The 22,358-nt window shown below is 48.3% G+C and overlaps 3 protein-coding genes across 6 annotated transcripts in view; 2 read left to right on the top strand and 1 right to left on the bottom strand.

The window, feature by feature from the left end:
* The window catches only part of DNMT3B (DNA methyltransferase 3 beta), a 30,052-nt gene extending 24,864 nt beyond the window's left edge, over positions 1 to 5,188 (top strand). For 2 of the 3 annotated variants that reach the window (XM_050807418.1, XM_050807417.1), the window contains one exon: positions 3,584 to 5,188. In XM_050807418.1, coding sequence (XP_050663375.1) covers positions 3,584 to 3,725 — 142 coding nt within the window. In that variant the 3' untranslated portion in view covers positions 3,726 to 5,188. Of the gene's footprint in view, positions 1 to 1,147; positions 1,218 to 2,020; positions 2,140 to 3,583 lie in introns of all 3 variants that reach the window. The other variant, XM_050807416.1, reaches the window with a different exon arrangement.
* Positions 1 to 22,358, bottom strand: part of COMMD7 (COMM domain containing 7) — a 319,129-nt gene that overhangs the window by 100,470 nt on the left and 196,301 nt on the right. The window lies entirely within an intron of this gene.
* Positions 16,010 to 22,358, top strand: part of MAPRE1 (microtubule associated protein RP/EB family member 1) — a 32,894-nt gene continuing 26,545 nt past the window's right edge. Inside the window, exon 1 of one of the 2 annotated variants that reach the window (XM_050807285.1) lies at positions 16,010 to 16,149. The gene's annotated coding sequence lies outside the window, so the exon portion shown is untranslated. Of the gene's footprint in view, positions 16,223 to 22,358 lie in introns of both variants that reach the window. The other variant, XM_050807286.1, reaches the window with a different exon arrangement.

The following is a 22,358-nucleotide window of genomic DNA, read 5'->3' as shown; positions in this document are numbered from 1 at the left end:
AACGCTGTGACTAAGCTCTGCAAGCTGATACGATGGGTGGCACACCAAGCATCATTTAGGGGACAGACCCAAGTCATGTGGCTTGTTTAGAGCTTAATCTTACAGTCAGCACAAGGTGGGGCTGTGCAGTGTCCTTTTCTTCTGGGCCCTCAGCTCCCTTGGGTCCATGGCGGAGGTAGGAGTGGGGATAGAGGTGGCATTTGAAGCCTGGCAGGTGAGGTCAAGGAAATCTATCAGTCTAGGGGAAGTATGTGTTGTGATTTCCTTAGCCCCTCTTGTAGGCACGGTTCCCATTCTCATATCTGAGTTGTTTGGCCTTGACATTCCTAACACAGGTTACTATGGCCGTCCCTGCGTCCAGTCCTCTTGCCCCGGTTTCTGCTCTGGAGCTGCTCAGCTACTTTCAGTTCTGGCCCTCACCCTTCTTAGTCATCTGTTTGCCTCTCTCTGCATTTGCAAAATACTTTTCAAGGGTGAAAGTTAAAGCGGTGCTTAGTCTTTTTTTTTTTTTTTTAACCTTAAGAGATAGGGTCTGTCTCCCAGGCTGGAGTGCAGTGTTGTCATCGTGACTCACCGCAGCCTCCAACTCCTAGGCTTAAGCGATCCTCCTGCTTTGAACTCCCAAATTGCTGGGATTAAGGGTAGGGACCACTGCAGCCGGTTGCTATTCACTTTTAAAGCCTCCTGAGGCTGTATCCCCAGCAGTGAGCCACCAAACCGTGGGTGTGATGTGATAATTGCATCAGGTAGACCCATAAAAATCTATTCCAAGCTCCTCACTTTAAAATAGACAGGAAGCCCAAAGGGGTAGTGTGACTTGCTCAAGCTCACTCAGTGAGCGGTGGAGCTGGGACCTGAGGTTTCTCCTGCCCCACTCCCGTGCAGTGTTCCTGCTCAATGGGAACCTAACTTTGAAGTCCAGGCAGGGGAACATTACCTCCTGGATGCTGGGCTGTCCCCTTTGGGGTAGCCCATCCTTGGCTTTGGCACACAGGCTTGTGCTCATGCCAGGATCGTTTTCGTCATTTATTTGTGGCAAGTTCACCGCTAGGGCACATCTCTGCAACATATGCCCTCACTCCCACCTTGTGCCTAGCAGAGGACCCTCTACAGCTAGTAAAAAGTAATGGGTTTTGGCTGTTCCCAGGCCCGTGATAGCATCAAAGAATGATAAACTCGAGCTGCAGGACTGCTTGGAATACAATAGGATAGCCAAGGTAAGACGAGCTGTGGCCCTCTGGAAAAATGCACTTGGTGACCTCCAAGTGGGGACTTGGGAGATGACCTTGGTGTCTGATTGGTTCCTACACCTCCCCCCACGTGACTTCCTGGTGTTGGGCTTCTTTCTCCCACACAATTGTTCTGTGCCATCCTCAAATACAGAGACCAGGAGACATTCGTGATAAGTAATCACTACGAGGAAAGGCAACTAATCTTTCTAATTTTAGTACTGGATACATAAAGACACAGAGAATTTCAGCTGGCCCTCAGGGAGAAAGGAATCATTAATCCTTTTGCCAAGAAATGAATTTGCTGTCAAGTCATAGAATATGAAGACCTCCATAAACCTAAATCTCAATGTTTGCATCAAGCTAAGATCCATTTTCTAAACTCCAGTTGAGCATTCTCTGTATCTGGGTGGTTTTTACTTTTTACTTAATCTTGCTTGATCAGGAACTCTGGTGTCTTCTTGGCCCCCCCACGTGATCTCATTCATGGTCACTTTTTTGTTTATCTCATTTTCTCTGAGGCTGGTCCTTCCTGTTAACGTCTTGGCATTTGTGGGAAGCACAAAATGTTCTTGTCCCTCCAACTCTGCTTTCCGCTCCCAGCCCTGCCATTCCTCTCCCGCGCCTGCCCTCTCCCTTCCATCTTTCCCAGGTACTTTTTTCTCCCAGCCCTGCCACTCTTCTGCCGCGCCTGCGCTCTCCCCTCCATCTTTCCCAGGTACTTTTTAGCCTCGACCCCACCCAGGTCCCTTCATTCTGTGCTCACTCCATGATGTCGTTTTGTTCTCCAGTTAAAGAAAGTACAGACAATAACCACCAAGTCGAACTCGATCAAACAGGGGAAAAACCAACTTTTCCCTGTTGTCATGAATGGCAAAGAAGATGTTTTGTGGTGCACTGAGCTCGAAAGGTGAGCAAGGCTGCACTTGGAGAGGGAAACTGTGCAGATCAAAACACAAATGGGCAGACATGGGCAGGTGCTTACCTTCATTCTTGATGGCCTCACTGCCCTTTGGTGTTACTGGGGCGAGGAGTAATAATACCTTTTCATAGTTCGCCCTTATTTCCTGACAAAAATGGCGGAGGGGGTGTGGTGGTGGTGAGGAATCTGAGACATGAGGTCATTAGGCCGCACCATCTGTCTGTTGGCTGCACTGCCCTGACATCTGCCTGTCCCAACACGCTGGGACACTACGATGTATGAGAAGCCAGTGAAAGAAAACTCCACAGACATGCCATTCTTGAAGACTTCAGTTTGCTCATTCTATAAATGATTCCTTCTTAGCCACAGTTTATCCTCTCCTTCCCTTTCTTTGGGCTAAGTTTGTCTGTTTTGATGCAAATAACCATCTCTTGGATTTCAGTTCTGTTTTTTCTTTCACTCCTCTGTTTGTTCATTTTGCTTCTCCTATTTTTTAAAAATCATTATTTGCTATAGTGATGTAATTAAGGTTTTGAACATTCCTCTTTACATGTGTTCTGTATTCTGAAGGCTTTGATACAGAGTGTTTTCATTCCAAATATTTCACTTCTACAACTCGTTTACTTTCTTCTTTGACTTACCAACAGTTATATAACAGAGTATAAAAGTAACTTCTGATTAGTATTTATGCTGTAGATTATTCTGTATGGACCCATACCTAAAATGGTTGGTGCAGATGGCTGACATTGTGTAGACGCTAAAGCCAAGCAAGACACAGGCCTGAGGTATCACATCTTTGGCATGTTTCTGAATAACCACGCAACCATTGGTCTGTTGGGATGACTCTTAGTATTGGATTGTGTACCTGAGTAATACTGAGGTTCAGCCTCTGTGCCCTCTTTCCAGGCCTGGTAGAATCCTATAGAGGAAGCTTTTGGTATATTTGATGCCATCTGCCTGAAGTCGTCTAGCTCAGTCCTTCATCCAGCAGCTGGGTTTGAATAGGGAAGGAAAACTGTGGTTGCTGAGCTGTAAATTGCCTGAGCCTGTGATGACTGAAAATCTAGGCTGTTTTTCAGTGACCTTGTTCCTTATTAAGGAAGTTGCTTAACTTCTCCCATCATAGTGTTTTGAAGATGGAGACATTGCTGGCTGGCTAATTTGGTATGCATGCATTTATTCAAGGAAGGTCCTCTGAGCACCAACTCTATGCCAAGAGTATGGTGTTAGGCCTGCACAAAACGGGGGACTTTGATTTGTGAGCAATTTATGAGCAAGTGTTCTGAATTAAGGGCTCTGAATTTAGGTCCTGGGGACCTTACTGATGGGACTGAGGGATGGTGAGGGCAGAAGGAGTGAGACCTGGCTGGTTGAGGCTGTCAGCATCCTGGAGGCACTTCTGACTCGCTGTCTTTTTACTCCGGTACCCCAGGATCTTTGGCTTTCCTGTGCACTACACAGACGTGTCCAACATGGGCCGCGGTGCCCGCCAGAAGCTGCTGGGAAGGTCCTGGAGCGTGCCTGTCATCCGACACCTCTTCGCCCCTCTGAAGGACTACTTTGCATGTGAATAGTTCCAGCCAGGCCCCAAGCCCACTGGGGTGTGTGGCAGAGCCAGGACCCAGGAGGTGTGATTCCTGAAGGCATCCCCAGGCCCTGCTCTTCCTTAGCTGTGTGGGGCATACCGTGTACCTCAGTTCCCTCCTGCTCAGTGGGGGCAGAGCCACCTGACTCTCTTGCAGGGGGAGGCCGAGGTGCCGCCTCCTTGTGCACAATTCAGACCTGGCTGCTTGGAGCAGCCTAACATGGTGCTCATTTTTTCTTCTCCTAAAACTTTAAAACTTGAAGTAGGTAGCAACGTGGCTTTTTTTTTTTCCTTCCTGGGTCTACCACTCAGAGAAACAATGGCTATGATACCAAAACCACAGTGCCGACAGCTCTCCAATACTCAGGTTAATGCTGAAAAATCATCCAAGACAGTTATTGCAAGAGTTTAATTTTTGAAAACTGGCTGCTGCTCTGTGTTTACAGACGTGTGCAGTTGTAGGCATGTAGCTACGGGACATTTTTAAGGGCCCAGGATCGTTTTTTCCCAGGGCAAGCAAAAGAGAAAATGTTGTATATGTCTTTTCCCCGGCACATTCCCCTTGCCTAAATACAAGGGCTGGAGTCTGCACGGGACCTATTAGAGTATTTTCCACAACGATGATGATTTCAGCAGGGATGACATCATCATCACATTCAGGGCTATCTTTTCCCCCCACAAACCCAAGGGCAGGGGCCACTCTTAGCTCAATCCCTCCCAGTGACTGCAATAGAACCCTCTGGGGAGCTCAGGAAGGGGTGTGCTGAGTTCTATAACATAAGCTGCCATATATTTTGTAGACAAGTATGGCTCCTCCGTGTCTCCCTCTTCCTTAGGAGAGGAGTGTGAAGGAAGGAGCTCAGATAAGACACCCCCTCAAACCCATTCCCTCTCCAAGAGACCTACCCCCCACAGGCACAGGTCCCCAGATGAGAAGTCTGCTACCCTCATTTCTCATCTTTTTACTAAACTCAGAAGCAGTGACAGCAGTCAGGGACAGACGTACATTTCTCACACCTTCCCCTCATCTTAAGAGATGACAGAGAAAACTGCAGTCAAAGCTCGGTGCTCCCTCTGGAGATTTTTAAATCCTTTTTTATTCCATGATAAGTCATTTTTAGGGAGAATGGGAGTTCAGACAAGCTGCATTTCAGAAATGCTGTCGTAATGGTTTTTAACACCTCTTACTCTTCTTACTGGTGCTATTTTGTAGAATAAGGAACAACATTGACAAGTTTTGTGGGGCTTTTTATACACTTTTTTTAAAATCTCAAACTTCTATTTTTATGTTTAACGTTTTCATTAAAACTTTTTTTGTAACTGGAGCCACGACGTAACAAATATGGGGAAAAAAACTGTGCCTTGTTTCAACAGTTTTTGCTAATTTTTAGGCTGAAAGATGACGGATGCCTAGAGTTTACCTTATGTTTAATTAAAATCAGTATTTGTCTATAACTGTCTGATGTCCCTTTTCTTCTGCAGGTCAGAGGGATGGGACATGGGGGAGGGCCTGGCTAACATGTAAGGGTGAGAGTTTGGAAGTAGGTGATTCATTCATTCATTTATTCAAACGCAATGTGACCGCAAGCTGACTGGAGCGAGCTTACAGTGTGGTGCACTGGTTCTGCAGCATTGGCTCACCTGTAATCCTAGCCAGGGTGGGCAGATCTTTTGAGCCCAGGAGTTCAAGACCAGCCTTGGCAACATGGCAAAACTCCATCTGTACAAAAAAACCCCAAGAATACAGGCCAGGCGCGGTGGCTCATGCCTGTAATCTCAGCACTTTGGGAGGCCTAGGCAGGCAGATCACAAGGTCAGGAGATCGAGACCATTCTGGCTAACCCTGGAAACCCTGTCTCTACTAAAAATACACAAAATTAGCCAGGCGTGGTGGCAGGCACCTTGTAGTCCCAGCTAAGCTCTGAACCCAGGAGGCGGAGCTTGCAGTGAGCTGAGATAGTGCCACTGCACTTCAGCCTGGGCAACAGAGCAAGACTCCGTCTCCAAAAAAAAAAAAAAAGAATCCAGCACATCTGCATCCCCTGGAGGGCTTGTCAGGGCTGTGATTGCTGGCCCAACCTCCAGAGTTTCTGACTCTATGAGTGGACCATAGGAATTTTCAGTCGCGCAGTGGCACAATTACTGCTTATTGCAGCCTGGACTCCCCAGGCTCAAGTGATCCTCCTCTGTCAGCCTCCAAGTAGCTGGGACCACAGGCGAGCACCACCACACCCAGCCTGACCCTAGGAATTTGATGCTGCTATCAAGGGACCACACCAGACCAGTGAATGGGCATCTAAGTCACGGTTCCCAAATGTGGCTTGAGTGTCTGAATTCGTTTAAAAGCTCGATGTGTGGGACACCTGTTTCCAGACGTGTGCAGTTGTAGGCATGTAGCTACAGGACATTTTTAAGGGCCCAGGATCGTTTTTTCCCAGGGCAAGTGGAAGAGAAAATGTTGTATATGTCTTTTCCCCGGCACATTCCCCTTGCCTAAATACAAGGGCTGGAGTCTGCCCCAGATCTTGGGGAACTGATCAAGGTGATTATCACCTCTAGCAAAAGATCCTAATGATTCTCACAGTTCATATGCTTCCGTGGGATTCTATACCTTATTCCACAGCTCCCAAGTTGCCGTGCTGCAGGTCAACAACCTTCCGTAAGGGGGCTAACTGGGAGTAGCCCTGTGGTCCCAGTCTAGCCCGTGTCCTCTGCCTTTTGGGTGGAGTGATTCTCAGCGTGCCCCCAACTAAAATCCTGCCCTTCAATGAGCACTCACGATGTCGGTTGCCCTTCTAAGCCTAATATTGTGACTCCAGTAATCCCATTTTACTGGGATTTACTTCCCTAGGCAGGAGTCCCAAGCCCAGAGCTCATCGGGCCACACTCATCTCCAGCCTTTGGTCAGGGAAAAGGATTAATACTGGTTAATTATCATATTAGAGACAGAATAGCATGATGCACCTGGGGTTCATCCACTGAACATGTCAGACCTAGCACCTCTGAGCCTCCCAGGCCATGTGTGAGTTGGGCTATAATCACGACCATCTCTTAAATAAGGTCAGGTTTCTAAAGGGCCTGGCCCAGCGTTTGGGGATGGAAGAAGCTTCCAGAGTGGAAGGATGAACATGTTATTAGAAAGGAGCTTCAGGACTACAACAGCCCACATGCAGGTTGCCATGGTGAGATGGCAATTAGCAAGCTAGGCCCACACAACCTCCCCTGCCTCCCCAGGTGTTGAGACCCCAGAGACCTGGGCCACCCAATTAAGCCATCTTGTGTACAGTGCTGCACCAAATACCAGGACAGGATGAAGCCAGATAAACAGCCCCGGCCTCGAAACCCCAAGAAAGACGGGCGAGCCCTCCAGGTGAGGAGTCCTTGGCATCCTGGCCTGCTTGTCAAGGTGGGGGAGGGGCTCAGAGGGAGTGTGGGGGTAATTCTTGTGTTTTCTCAAGATGGGGTTAGGCTGGTGATCCCAGGTTCCGAGGCAAGGGGAGAAGGCAGTGAATGTTCTGATCTGGGGAAAGAGGTTGGAGTTTGAATCCCACGTAGGCCTTTGCTGAAGCAGTCTTTGAGTTTGCCTGGATTTGTGTCTGGGGTCTGGCATGTCACCGTGTCACTTGGAGCAAGCAGATGACTTAACCTCTTGGGGTTTTTCATCTCTCACCTAAAAGGTGGAGATACCAGCCTGGTCAACATGGTGAAACCCCATCTCTACCAAAAAATACAAAAATTAGCTGGGCGTGGTGGCATGCACTTGTAGTCCCAGCTACTCCGTGTGGCTGAGGTGGGAGAATCTCGTGAACCCGGGAAATGGAGGTTGTTGCTGTGAGCTGAGATCGCACCACTGCACGCCAGCTTGGGCAACAGAGGCCCTATCTCAACAACAACAAATAAAGTGGAAATAATAAATCCTACCTGCTTCATAGGGTGACCGAAGTTCAAAGGCCAGATCTAGGTAAAATGCTTTGCCTGACACCTGGCAGGCAATAAACTCTCCACATATATGAGATGACATTATTGTAAAATGGGACCCAATAATTAATGCAGTGCTAATGACAATGAAGACTGGATGCAGGTAGTGATAGTAACATGCAATGCTTATCAGTAGTAATAGCCTTAGGCCAGGCATTACGGCTCACACCTTGCAATCCCAGCACTTTGGGAGGCTGAAGTAAGCAGAGTTCAGGATTTGAGACCAGCCTGGGCAGCATGGACAGAGTTTCACACCCCCTTTCTACAAAAAAATTGAAAAATTAGCCAGGTATGGTGGCGCGCCCCTGTAGTCCAGCTACTCGGGAGACTGAGGTGGGAGGACCACTTGACCTCAGGAGGTGGAGGTTGCAGTGAGCGGAGATTGTGCCTCTGCATTCCTGTCTGGGCAACAGTGAGACCCTGCCTCAAACAATAATAATAGTCATACTTTTTTAAAAGGTAGAGTAATATTTCCCCAGATGTTGTCAGCAGCTAGGCTGACGGGTGTCAACTGTAGCAACAGTGGCATCGGGTGTGGAACTTGTGCCCCTCACCGCCCCCCACATCCTGTTGGGATCCCAATGCTCCTTGCTAGGGTTCCCATCCTGTCTCCACTTCCCTGCTATTTTGTGACCTTGGGTGTGTTCCAGAGTCTCCTTGGGGCTTGTTTACCCAACTATAAAATGGATAATATCAACCTCACAGAACTGATGTGTGGATCAAACAATTCAGTACATGTGAGGCACATGGGAAGGGGACTGAGTAAATGCTGAGTAAATGACAGTGACAAATGACCCAAAAATGCTTTTTTATTACTGTTAGAGAATTCTGGCAACCCTGTGAGGCCTGATTACCATGATTGTAAGAGAACTGACTCCAAAGAGGTCTCATCACATACCCAAGGTCACCCAGCTAGTAGCAAAAGGAGTTGTGCATTGGAATCTGCTCTGGGAAGCCAGTCTACTTTTTCTCTTCGGTCCCACAGGCATCTTTGTTCTTGTTTGTTGTTTTGCTGGAGCTTGAAATTACCTGCTGCCCTTTGTAGCGTTTTGCCTTCCTTCCTAGCTTCCTTCCCTTCCTTTTATCCTGCCTACTTCCCCCCTTTCTTTCTTCTTTTTGTGTAACTTTATTGATTTTTTTTTTCTTTTTTTTTTTTGAGACGGAATCTCGCTCTGTCGCCCAGGCTGGAGTGCAGTGGCCGGATCTCAGCTCACTGCAAGCTCCGCCTCCCGGGTTTATGCCATTCTCCTGCCTCAACCTCCCGAGTAGCTGAGACTACAGGCGCCCGCCACCTCGCCCGGCTAGTTTTTTGTATTTTTTTTTAGTAGAGACGGGGTTTCACCGTGTTAGCCAGGATGGTCTCGATCTCCTGACCTCGTGATCCGCCCGTCTCGGCCTCCCAAAGTGCTGGGATTACAGGAGTGAGCCACCGTGCCTGGCATAATTAAAAGTTTTTAAAAATCAATAAAGTTGTCCAGGTGCGGTGGCTCACTCCTGTAATCCCAGCACTTTGGGAGGCCGAGACGGGCGGATCACGAGGTCAGGAGATCGAGACCATCCCGGCTAACACGGTGAAACCCCGTCTGTACTAAAAATACAGAAAATTAGCCGGGCGTGGTAGCGGGTGCCTATAGTCCCAACTACTGGTGAGGCTGAGGCAGGAGAATGGCGTGAACCCAGGAGGCAGAGCTTGCAGTGAGCCAAGATCTCGCCACTGCACTCCAGCCTGGGTGACAGAGTGAGACTCTGTCTCAAAAAAAAAAAAAAAAAAAAAAGCAACAACAACAACAAAAAGCCAACTTTTAATTAAAAAATATTTAGGCCAGGTGTGATGGCACACACCTGTAGTCTTGGCTACTTGGGAGGCTGAGGTGGGAGGATTGCTTGAGCTTATGAGTTTGAGGTTGCAGCGAGCTGTGTTCCTGCCATTGACTCCAGCCTGGGTGACAGAGCAAGACTCTGTCTCTAAAAAAATTACTAAAAATAGGTAGTTTTGGACTTACGGAAAACTTGCAAGAATAGTAGAAAGAATTCCTAAATACTCATCACCCAAATTCCCCAGATATTAACATATTGCCACATTTCCTTTGTTATCTTCTCTATATATTAATACCATTTTTCTGATCTCGGCTCACTGCAACCTCTGCCTCCTGGGTTCAAGTGATTCTCCTGCCTCAGCCTCCCAATTAGCTGGGATTACAGGTGACTGCCACCATGCCTGGCTAATTTTTCTATTTTTAGTAGAGATGGGGTTTCACCATGTTAGCCAGGCTGGTCTGGAACTACTGACCTCGAGTGATTCACCCGCCTTGGCCTCCCAAAGTGCTGGGATTACAGGCGTGAGCCACCGCACCCAGCTAATGTACTTTTAGTAGAGACGGGGTGTCTCCATGTTGGTCAGGCTGGTCTCGAACTCCTGATCTCAGGTGATCTGCCCACCTCAGCCTCCCAAAGTGCTAGGATTACAGGCGTGAGCCACCATGCCCGGCCTGTTTTTATTTTTAAGGCTCCTAATTAATTGTGAAATATGCAAACAGAACAGTGCACATGCTGTTCTCTGCCTGGAACAGCCTTCTGCCCTTTCCAGGCTGGTCCTCCAGTTCTTGCCTCTTCCATGAAAATTTCCTTGCACCTATTCTGAGCAGAATTAGGAGCTCTTCTCTAATCTGAATCCTTCTTCCCTATGTATAGATATAATAATTGGGCCGGGTGCAGTGGCTCACACCTGTAATCCCAGCACTTTGGGAGGCTGAGGTGGGCAGATCACCTGAGGTCAGGAGTACAAGACCAGCCTGGCCAACATGATGAAAACTCATCTCTACTAAAAATACAAAATTAGCCGGTTGTGCTGGCACATGCCTGTGATCCCAGCTACTTGGGAGGCTGAGGCAAGAGAATTGCTTGAACCTGGAAGGCAGAGGTTGCAGTGAGCCGGGATCACACCATTGCACTCCAGCCTGGGCAACAAGAGTGAAACTCCATCTCAAAAAAAAAAAAAAGAAGAAGAATTGGCTGGGCACTGTGGCTCACACCTATAATCTCAGCACTTTGGGAGGCTGAGGTGGGCAGATCATTTGAAGTCAGGAGTTTGAGACTAGCCTGGCCAACAGGCTACTACTACCTGTCTCTACTGAAAATACAAAAATTAGCCAGGCATGGTGGTGTAGGCCTGTAATCCCAGCTACTTGGGAGGCTGAAGCAGGAGAATTGCTTGAACTCAGGAGGCAGAGGTTGCAGTGAGCCGAGATCACACCATTGCACTCCAGCCTGGGCAACAGAGCGAAAAACACTGTCTCAAAAACAAAACAAAACAAAACAAAACAAAACAAAAAACAAGAAGAATCTATCTCACCACAGAGCACTCTGTATGATAATTTCTATTTATTTTTTTTCTTTTAGACAGGGTCTTGCTCTGTTGCCTAGGCTGGAATGCAGTGTGGTGATCACAGGCTCACTGCAGCCTCGACCTCCCAGGATCCATTGATCCTCCCACCTGAGCCTCCAGAGTAGCTGGGACTGCAGGTACATGTCACCACGCTTGGCTAATTTTAACATTTTTTTGCAGAGGTTGAATCTTGCCATGCTGTCTCTCCTTGGCCTCCCAAAGTGCTGGGATTACAGGCATGAGCCACCACACCTAGCCTGTAACTTCTTATTTTTGTAGTCTTCTCCTCCATGAGTTTGTGAGATTCTCAAAGCAGCTGTGATCTCCCAACATCATTATTTAGTTCAATAAAGTTGTCATACATTTGTAAAACTCAGGCCTTGAAGTACAATTATTTTGTTTGTTTTGTTTTTGGAGAGGAGAGTCATAATTTCTATCTGTGATAATGAGATTGCTTCACATATTAATTAAAACAGTTGTTTTAAGATACATATTACATCTCCAGAGCCATTTCTCTTACAGAATGAAGATTCTTTTTTCTTTTTAACCTCTGACCTTTTGCTGTCAAGGCTTAATCTGACCCAGATAACCCTGGCCAGCTTTTTCCTCAGTGAGGAGAGTGGATGCTAGCAGGTTACCTGGCCCGATGTCATTTTTTTTGGGAGCTGTCTTGGGAGGGTAGACGAGTTGTACTTTAGAGGGCCTTGCTCCTCTAAAATACAGAGTTACCTCCTGTAACTTCCTGTGTCTCTAGAATTAGGTCCAAACTTTCTAGACTGGCTTCCCACCCACCCCCATCCCCGGAGACAGGGTGGCACTCTGTCGCCCAGGCTGGAGTGCAGTGGTGTGATCTCAGCTCACTGCAACCTCTGCCTCCCTGGTTCAAGCAATTCTCCTGCTTAGCCTCCTGAGTAGCTGGGATTACAGGCGCATGCCACCATGCCCTGCTAATTTTTGTATTTTTAGTGGAGATGGGGTTTCACCATATTGGCCAGGCTGGTCTCAAACTCTTGACCTCAAGTGATCCGCCCACCTTGGCCTCCCAAAGTGTTGGGATTACAGAGCCATAGTGCCACTGTGCCCGGCCTAGAGGCTTTTCCTGATTGGGTTTTCTACACTGATCTCATCCCCCATAGTAATGTCCTCACTTTAGACCAAAATGACCTGCAGGTAATGCTGATACCCATTAATTGACATAATTTAATAACTGACATTAGGCGAAAGGACTCAGAAATCGCATTTATTGAGCACATGCTATGTGCTAGGGGCAGTCTGAGAACTTTATACATATCCCATTTAATTCTAACTTTCAGCAGAGTCAGAATTTGAACCCAGACATACTGGCTTTGCCATTTATTATTTAGCCTAATGAAAAGTTAATGTCGGCTGGGCGCGGTGGCTCACGCCTGTAATCCCAGCACTTTGGGAGGCTGAGGCGGGTGGATCACGAGGTCAGGAGCTCGAGACCAGCCTGGCCAACATGGTGAAACCCTGTCTCTACTAAAAATACAAAAATTAGCTGGGCATAATTCCAGCTACTCAGGAGGCTGAAGCAGGAGAATGGCTTAAACCCAGGAGGCGGAGCTTGCAGTGAGCCGAGATCACACAATTCCACTCCAGCCTGGGTGACAGAGTGTCTCTGTCTCAAAAAAAAAACAAAAAAACAAAAAAAGAATATAAATAAAATACAGGTAACAGATGTTGCATCAAAGCACTTATAAATATCTTTAGTTGATTATCTATGCTTGATACCAGCTTACCATAATGTTCATATTACTACTGTTGCCATAATCATTTGTTACATGGCTCTTTATTGTTGCCTCTTTCTTTCTTCTTCTTCTTCTTTTTTTTTTTTGAGTCTCACTCTCTCACCCAGGCTGGAGTGCAATGGTACCATCTTGGCTCACTGCAACTTCCGCTTTCTGGGTTCAAGCAGTTCTGCCTGAGCCTCCCGAGTCGCTGGTCCGCCACCATGCCCAGCTAATTTTTGTATTTTTAGTAGAGACGGGGTTTCGCCATGTTGGCCAGGCTGGTATCAAACTCCTGACCTCGTGATCCGCCCGCCTCGGCCTTCCAAAGTGCTGGAATTACAGGTGTGAGCCACCGTGCCTGGCCTTTCTTGTCTTTTTTTTTGCTCAAACTCTTTTGCCAGAGTAACTCCTCATCTTTCATGGTAAGTGTCATTTCTGGGAAGCCTTTCCACACTACCTAGGAGAGGTCATGTCTCTTATGATGTGCTCTTGGAGCAGTACTCGTGACCGAAGTATTGAAATGCCTCTAGACCTGTTGATAAACAGCTCCTGCCCCAGCTTCCCTACCCATTCTTCCCTGAATGTCTTCCTGGGCTTCAGCAACTAACTGGGTGAGATTTGGTATAGAGGGACCTCTAGGCTCCTGCTCCACACAGTGGAAGTACCATCAGCCCACCACATAATGTCCCTGCCTAGCATTGAGCCTGATTTCTAATTTAGCAGGGATTTGTGTCATTAATTGTGTCCCCTTTGCCTCCCCTGCCAGTCTGGAAACTTTAAGAGGTCAGAAGTTGTGTCTAGTTTTCGTTTTTATCTTTTAGAGACGGAGTTTCACTTTGTTTTCCAGGCTAGAGTGCAGTGGCGTGATCTTTGCTCACTGCAGCTTTGAAGTCCTGGGCTCAAGCAATCCTCCCGCCCCAGCCTTCTCAGTAACTGGAACTATAGGCACACACTACCATGATCAGATTGTGTCTGCTTTTTTTCATCAGGGCCTGATTGGTTAGAGAAAATATTTGTTGAATACTTGAATAAATGATACCCAGACCAAAAAAAAAATCAGCTTGAAATCGGGATCTACCTCTGACACTGGGCGAGTCAATTAGCCTCTTTGTTCCTCAGTTTCTTTTTTTTTTTTTTTTTTTTTTTGAGACGGAGTCTCACTCTGTCCCCCTTGCTGGAGTGCAGTGGCCAGATCTCAGCTCACTGCAAGCTCCGCCTCCCGGGTTCAGGCCATTCTCCTGCCTCAGCCTCCCGAGTAGCTGGGACTACAGGCGCCCGCCACCTCGCCCGGCTAGTTTTTTTTTTGTATTTTTTAGTAGAGACGGGGTTTCACTGTGTTAGCCAGGATGGTCTTGATCTCCTGACCTCGTGATCCATCCGTCTCGGCCTCCCAAAGTGCTGGGATTACAGGCTTGAGCCACCGCGCCCGGCCTCCTCAGTTTCTTTCTGCTGTAAAGTGGTGCAGTTCCTCTTTTTTTTCTTCTTTTTTTTTTTTTAAGACAAAGTCTCACTGCAACCTCCGCCTCCCAGGTTCAAGTGATTCTCCTGCCTCAGCCTCCCAAGTAGCTGGGATTACAGGTGTCCACCACCATGCCCAGCTAAGCTTTGCATTTTTAGTAGAGATGGGGTTTCGCCATGTTGGCCAGGCTGGTCTCCAACTCCTGACCTCGGGTAATTCATCTGCCTTGGCCTCCCAAAGTGTTGGGATTACAGGCGTGAGCCACCACGCCTGGCCCAGTTCCTCCTTCAGCCAAGGCTCTCTTGAGAATGTAAGGGCCAGGTGTGGTAGCTCACGCCTGTTATCGCGGCACTTTGAGAGGCCGATGCAGGTGGATCTCTTGAGCCCAAGAGACCAGTCCAGCCTGGGCAACATGGCGAGACCCCATCTCTTAAAAAAAAAAAAAAAAAAAAAGGAACGGGCAAGAGAGAATGTATGTATAGGAACTGGGAAACAACCTGGAACAGGACTGAGGAGGCTCTTGCTTCTGTGGACTTCACAGAAGACAGACAGTAAAGGTACAAGATGCCTTCTTATGGTACTAAGAAAATATGCCACATGATATTACAGATGTTGAGGGGGGGCATCACAGAACGTTGACTTTTTTTTTTTTTTTGGGACAGAGTCTTGCTCTGTCGCCCAGGCTGGAGTGCGGTGGTACAGTCTCACCTCACTGCCACCTCTGTCTCCCAGGTTCAAGTGATTCTCCTGCCTTAGCTTCCCAAGTAGCTGGGATTACAGGCGCGTGCCACCACGCCTGGCTAAGTTTAGATTTTTTTTTTTTTTTTGAGATGGAGTCTTGCTCTGTTGCCCAGGCTGGGGTGCAGTGGCTGGATCTCAGCTCACTGCAAGCTCCGCCTCCCGGGTTTACGCCATTCTCCTGCCTCAGCCTCCCGAGTAGCTGGGACTACAGGCGCCCGCCACCTCGCCCAGCTAGTTTTATGTATTTTTTAGTAGAGATGGGGTTTCACCGTGTTAGCCAGGATGGGCTCAATCTCCTGACCACGTGATCCGCCCGTCTCGGCCTCCCAAAGTGCTGGGATTACAGGCTTGAGCCACCGCGCCTGGCCTAAGTTTTGATTTTTAGTAGAGATGGGGGTTCACCATGTTGGCCAGGCTGGTCTCGAACTCCTGACCTCAGGTGATTCTCCCACCTGGGCCCCCAAAAGTGCTAGGATTAAAGGCGTGAGCCACCGCATCCGGCCCAGAACGTTGACTTCTAAGCCTTTCCCCAAAGTGTCTGTCAGGTATCGTTATTATTCAGTAACCCATTCTTACAGAAATTAATTGTAAGGCTGGGCGCGGTGGCTCACGCCTGTTATCCCAGCGCTTTGGGAGGCTAAGGCAGGAGGATCGCTTGAGGCCAAGAGTTCGAGACCACCCTGGGCACCAGAGCGAGACCTCCATACATCTCTAAGAAAAAAAAAATTCATTGTAAAAGCAATTTTCTTTTTGGCTACTGCCATAGGGATTTTGTCACCGAAAGAGTCACACCGGGCCGAGGCGGGATCTCATTGGCTGCGGCCGACCACGTGCCGCAGTCGCCCCGGCGGTCGGGGCCCCGCTTCTCGGCTCCCGTTCTGTCGATCAGAGGCCGAGCTCCGCCCCCGGCGCGCGGCTGAGTCTCTCTCTATAAAAGGAGCCGGCGGAGGATGACGAGCCTTTACGTCGGCGCGTAACGGGAGGGGGGGTGCGTGTGAGGTCATCGCGCGGGCGGGCGGGCGGGGTCTGGCGGTTTGAACGAGACGAAGACGGAACCGGAGCCGGTTGCGGGTAGTGGACGCGGTTCTTCTGAGAGCCGGTGAGCCGGCCAGCGGGCCCGGGGGAGTGCGGCTGTGGGGGCGCCCGCGTGGGCCAAAGCCGGGCGTGCGCGGGCAGGCCCTACGGGCGGCGCCTGGCCAGTTCCATACGGCGGTGCTTTGGCGAGCCGGGTGGGGGAAGGGCGGGGCCGTGACCCGGCGCGCGCGGGCTGGGCCTGGGGGCGCGCTCTGCGCTGTGCTCAGGGGGGCGGGGTCTCGGGCCGGAAGTGGGGGCTGCTGCTCCGTGGTGTGGGGGTTCTGGGCCGCCGCTGAGGTGTGGTCCCTGCGCTGCCGCGGCTGGAGGTCCTGGGGTGGTTGGGCCCTGGGAGGGTGTGGGCGTGGTGGGCCGTCCTGGGAGCTCTTGGGACCCACATTGTAGGAGGCCGTGTCGCTTGAGGACCGGAAGATCGGGTGGTGGATTCAGACCTGGGTTGGGTTCCGTGCGGTGTGACTTTGGACAGGTGCTTTAACCGCTCTGGACCTCAGCTTCCTCATCTGTAAAACGAGGACAGTAATACTATCCACATTAAACTCTTAGCGCGATGTATGGCAAAAAGTAAGCCAGCTCTTGGACTCCCTGCTTTCTTCAGTGTGTTTATTGAGTGCCCACTAGGTGTTGGGCACCGAGCTAAATAAACCCTGGCTGTTTTCCCGGGAGCAAAGATTTGCTCTCCAGGAATCCACATTGTGATGAACAGGAGGACAATATAACAGGATGGTATCAACAGTGCTAGTTCAGTCCCTGCTTCACAGTTGTCCTCGGATGCCGCAGGGCAGAGCTTGACCTCTGCCCCATTTTGGGGATGAGGATCCTGAGGCTCATTGAGGGAGGTTATGCTAGGCCGGGCATCCACTTCTCTGATGGCATGTCACTAACAGTAGTAATGATAATAGCGGCTCTTTGTTAGTTGGGCACTTGTTCTGTGTCAGGCACTATGTTAAGTGCTCCATGTGGCTTTGTGTCTTTTAATACTGTCTTTAAGAGAGATTATTTTCTTCCTCTTTTTTTTTTTTTGAAGCGGAGTTTTATTCTGTCGCCCGGGCGTGCAGTGGCGCCATCTCGGCTCAGTGCAACCTCCGCCTACCGGGTTCAAGCGATTCTGGTGTCTCAGCCTCCGGAGTAGTTGGGATTACAGGCGTGTGCCACCACGTCCGGCTAATTTTTGTATTTTTAGTAGAGACGAGGTTTCACCATGTTGGCCAGGCTGTTCTCGAACTCCTGACCTCAAGTGATCTGCCCCCTTCGGCCTCTACAGTGTTGGGATTACAGGCGTGAGCCACCGCCCCCGGCAAGAGAAATTACTTTCATTTTACAAATGAGGGGTCTGAGACTCTGAGAGGTGGGGTGTCTTATGCAGCCCAGCAAGTGGCTGAACCCACGCCTGAGACTTAAGTGTCTAGGCTCTTAACGTCTTTATTACACTTTCTTCCTAAGGTCCAGAGCTACAGATCCAGATGTGCCCTTTGTGGTGGTGTGTCAAAGTGCCAAGCACAGTTTTAGGCACGTAGGGAAGCTTAGGACGTGATGCACCTTTCGCTTAAGTGTTTTCATGTAGATTCTCGTTTAATCCTCACCACCACTTTGTGCAGAGGTGCTGTTTTACCCATTTTACAGGATGAGCCGTTTGTGGTGCAGGAAGATTAAGTGACTTGCCCAGGGTCACATGGCTCCTTTCTGGTGGCATCTCTTCCCTGTCTTTGCATAGGGCTCAGTGTGGTGCCTTGAAAGTAATAGAGTGCTGTAGAGCCAGCGTTGAATTTGTATAGATTTGGGATCTTGCTAGGAGAGCTGCTGAAGGAAGAGAGATCCCTGGGTAGGCTTGAGGGAGCTTTTTCATGGTGGTGGAAACCTGGATCAGGAAGCCTTGTAAGGGTGAGATTTGCGTGGTAGTCATGGGTCTTCCGTGGCTGCCAGTGATGGAATTGTGAAGGAAGGATGAGCTGGAGCTCTGTTTTGACTGTCAGGAGGAGCCAATTAATTGATTGAGTCCGTGGATGTTTATTGCACATCCACATCGTGCCTAATCCATGTATTTAGTGGTTGCAGCGTTGGTGGAGCACGTGCGACCAGGTATTAATGTACTGCTAATGAAAGTTTTAAATTATATGATGATGAAAGGCCATTAACGTTTTTTGAGCTGGGGTGTGGTCAGGAGACAGACGTGGCTTTACCAGCTGCTTAGAGTTTATGGCAGCATGATGCACTCAGTACAGTATATATAGGAATGTTGCTTTAATAGATTACAAGTGCTCAGCTGGGACCATGTTTTTTTGTTTGAATGTCTCTGCTTGGTACCTGATTTTGCACACGGTATTTTGTTCATTCAGGGATTTTTAAACAAGGGAGACTCTTGCTCTGATTTGTGATTCAGAACATTCTCTCTGGTTTGCTGTGTAAGAACAGATTGACACAGACACATTTGAAGACTGTTGCAGTGCATCTCCATGCGAGATAGTGCTGGCAGGTCTCAGGCGCACTGTTTTTGGCACTGGAGATAGGAGGATGAATGAGACAAGGTCCCTACCCTACATCTTGTTTGTTTAATGCCTCTTAAATTAGATGCCATGCCAAATATTTTATGTACCTTATCTAATTTAAACCCTTCTTTGACCCTTTTCAGATAGGTGGCTTTAACTTGTAACTGAGGTACATTGAGTTTAAGTTTAACTTGCCTAAGATCACACAACTAATGAGTGACTGCCTCACATTCAAACCCATGTCCTCCTGGCTTGAAATCCTCAGCTATTTGCATCGAGTGGATTGCCTCCTGGCCCAAATCTGGTTCCAGAATGGTTCAGAAATAACAAGATAGTAACAATTCATTGTGGCAATTCCTGTCATAAAGGTTCGAATGAGTTGCTCTGGAAACATAGGGATTAATTTCCCAGTGGAGTCAGTAACTAAATTGTGTTGGTGTCTTGCATAACATGGTTTTATCAGCTGATTTGGGGAGTGTAAGACTGTTGATGATTTGCTTTCTGACAAGTTTATATAGATACATTTTTCTTTGACACTGTTCTGCCAACCTGAAAGCAAGTAGTGAGTGCTTGCTATGTGCGAGACACTAACTATGAAGTGCCTGGGGGATGTGAGGGGACACAGACCTGACAAGTTACTGACCTCTACAGACCTCAGTCACCCCATAAAAAGGGGACTGGATGGATGGATTTGCCTCTTCTGGCTGTCACATTCTGTAGCTTGGTGACTCAGGAGGCCTTGCAGCAGCTTAGTGCAGGAGACCGATGTGGAAAGACCAACTCTATACTAGTCACTAGGTGGAGGGAACGAAGTACCAGAAGAGAGCAAAGGGCTAGAATCTCAGGGTTGTTCCAAATTGCTCTGCATCTTTCCCCTGCCCCTCCCCACTGGTAATGTTGCTGTCTTATGAAATGAAGAAAATTGTAAGTGTCTAGGTCACTATGAAATATCTGGTATTTTATTGTGTGTCCTCATGGTGACTGCCCAGGGATTTGATTTAAATCTGGATTAGCCTGCTTTTATCTTGAGTCTTCCCTCCCTGCTGTCTGTTCTCTACTAGCAGTCAGTGTGATCTTTTTCAAACTGTAATGAGAGAAGATTCTACCCCACTTAAAACCTGAAAGTGCCTGAGTGTGGTGGCTCATGCCTGTAATCCCAGCACCTTGGGAGGCTGAGGCGGAGGATCGCTTGAGCCTGGGCCACAAAATGAGACCTGGTCTCTACAAAAAAATTGAAAAATTAGCTGGGCTTGGTGGTGACCATCTGTAGTCCCAGCTACTTGGGAAGCTGAGTCAGGAGGATGGCTTGAGCCTGGGAAGTCAGGGCTGCGGTGAGCCGTGATTGTGCCATTGCACTCCAGCCTGGATGACAGAGTGACACCCTACCTCAAAAACAAACCCGACAGTGGATTTCTTAATAGAATAAAATCCTAATTCCTTCCCATAGTCTGCAGAGCCCGTTCATGGTCTGGCCTCTTGACTTCTGTTCCCACCTCAGGTTCTGCTCTTCCTGTTGCTGGCTGGGCTGGAATGCCCTATCTCTACAGCTTCATGTAGCTACTTCCTTCTGATCCTTAAGCTCACCTGTTCACCTCAGAGAGGCTTCCTCTGACCACATTCCCTAAACCCCGTTGCATAAGTGGTTGGTATGAAATGATGTTTGTTGGTGTATTTGGTCAGTATCAGACTTTGCACCACTAGAATGTGAACTCCCTGTGGACAGGCACCTTGTCTCTTGCTTCTCTGTTTCCTGATCCCTAGAACAGTGCCTAGCACGTGGTAGAGCTGGTAGACATTTGTAGAATGAGTGAGGGTTGACTAAACTGGTGCTCATAGACAATAACACCCACGTTTACTAGCATTTGAAAATTAGACTCATTGCTGTGTGTTTATTGTTTTGAATTTGAAAGCCTAGCAGGAAAGGGAGGGAAGAGAATGTGGAGGCTGGGGCTGGGCAGGCTTGCCTGCCAACCCCGAGGGCTTCTCTTGTCCTCACCTGTAAAATGAGGAACATGAAGTGAACCTTGCAGAGGGCTGTCAGGGTTAAACAAGTGTCTGTGAAGCTTCTGGCACTTAGGCTCTCAGATGCCCTACCATCCCCAGGTAGCTCTGCAGAGAATTAACTACAAGGATTCTTCACTTGTAAGGTCATTTGATACTGCTTTTTTTATATCTAGGTGTTGAAAAGCTGATTTGCTTTTTCAATTATGAAATTATTTATTTTATTTATTTATTTTTTTGAGATAGGATCTCACTGTGTCGCCCAGGCTGCAGTGCAGTCCTGTGAACATGGCTCACTGCAGCCTCAACCTCTTGGACTCAGGTGATCCTCCTACCTCAGCGTCCCAAAGTGCTGGGATTACAGGCATGTATGTGCCAGTGTGCCTGGCCTAGTATAGCCTTTAAGGAAAATTTGGGAAGTAGTGAAAACTATAAACAGGAATTAATAAAAATTGGGCCAGGCGTGGTGGCTCATGCCTGTAATCTCAGTGCTTTGGGAGACCGAGGTGGGTGGATCACCTGAGGTCAGGAGTTCGAGACCAGCGTGGCCAACATGCTGGAATCCTCTCTCTACTAAAAATACAAAAAATTAGCCGGGCGTGGTGGCGTGCGCTTGTAATCCTAGGTACTTGAGAGGCTGAGGCAGGAGAATCACTTGAACCTGGGAGGCGGAGGTTGCAGTGAGCTGAGATTGTGCCATTGCACTCCAATCTGGGCAACAGAGCAAGACTCCATCTCAAAAACAAGCAAAAAAAAAAAAATCTGAAGAAAATTGTAAACATTTTGATATCTTTTTTTTTTTTTTTTTTTGAGATGGAGTCTCACTCTGTCGCCCAGGCTGGAGTGCAGTGGCGCAATCTCAGCTCACCGCAATCTCCGCCTCCCGAGTTCATGCCATTCTCCTGCCTTAGCCTCCAGAGTAGCTGGGACTACAGGCGCCTGCCACCACGCCTGGCTAATTTTTTGTATTTTTAGTAGAGATGGAGTTTCACCGTGTTAGCCAGGATGGTCTCGATCTCCTGACCTCGTGATCCACCCGCCTCAGCGTCCAAAAGTGCTGGGATTACAGGGGTGAGCCACCGTGCCCGGCCCATTTTGATAGCTTAATAGGTAAGCTTGGGTTGATGTTTTCTAAACGGAAAGCATTCTCGTTTGTGCATCTGCCTCCCATCATAAAGCACTTACTCATCCCCTTATTTAATGCCTCTTGTAGTTTAGAATTGTATATTAATCACATTAAAATGGGGCCTCAATTTTAGGCCGACTAGTGTTGCACAGTTCATTTCAGGTCGTGTTTGTATGCGGAAATCCAGGTTCTGTGGCCAGGTTTCGTTTGGCCTCTTGGGGAAGAAGGTGAGGCTGAAAAATTCAGTGTTCCTAGGTTGGGCGTGGTGGCTCACACCTGTAATCCCAGAACTTTGGGAGGCCAAGGTGAGCGGATCATCTGAGGCCAGTAGTTCAAGACCAGCCTGGCTAACATGGAGAAACACCATCCCTACTAAAAATACAAAGATTAGCTGGGTGTGGTGGTGCACACCTGTAATCCCAGCTACTCGGGAGGCTGAGGCAGGAAAATCACTTGAACTCAGGAGGTTACAGTGAGCCAAGGTCGCGCCACTGTGCTCCAGCCTGGGCAACAAAAGAGTGTGATTCTGTCTCAAAAAAAATAAAAATAAAAGTAAAATTGAGTGTTCCTGCAGGTTTGCTCTTGGTGACTCTCTAGGAAACACTT

This window comes from Macaca thibetana, chromosome 10, assembly GCF_024542745.1.
Source record: "Macaca thibetana thibetana isolate TM-01 chromosome 10, ASM2454274v1, whole genome shotgun sequence".
In the NCBI taxonomy this organism is placed as follows: domain Eukaryota; kingdom Metazoa; phylum Chordata; class Mammalia; order Primates; family Cercopithecidae; genus Macaca; species Macaca thibetana.
The sequence above is the reverse complement of the archived record's forward strand: the minus strand, read 5'-3'. Positions and strand labels throughout refer to the sequence as shown.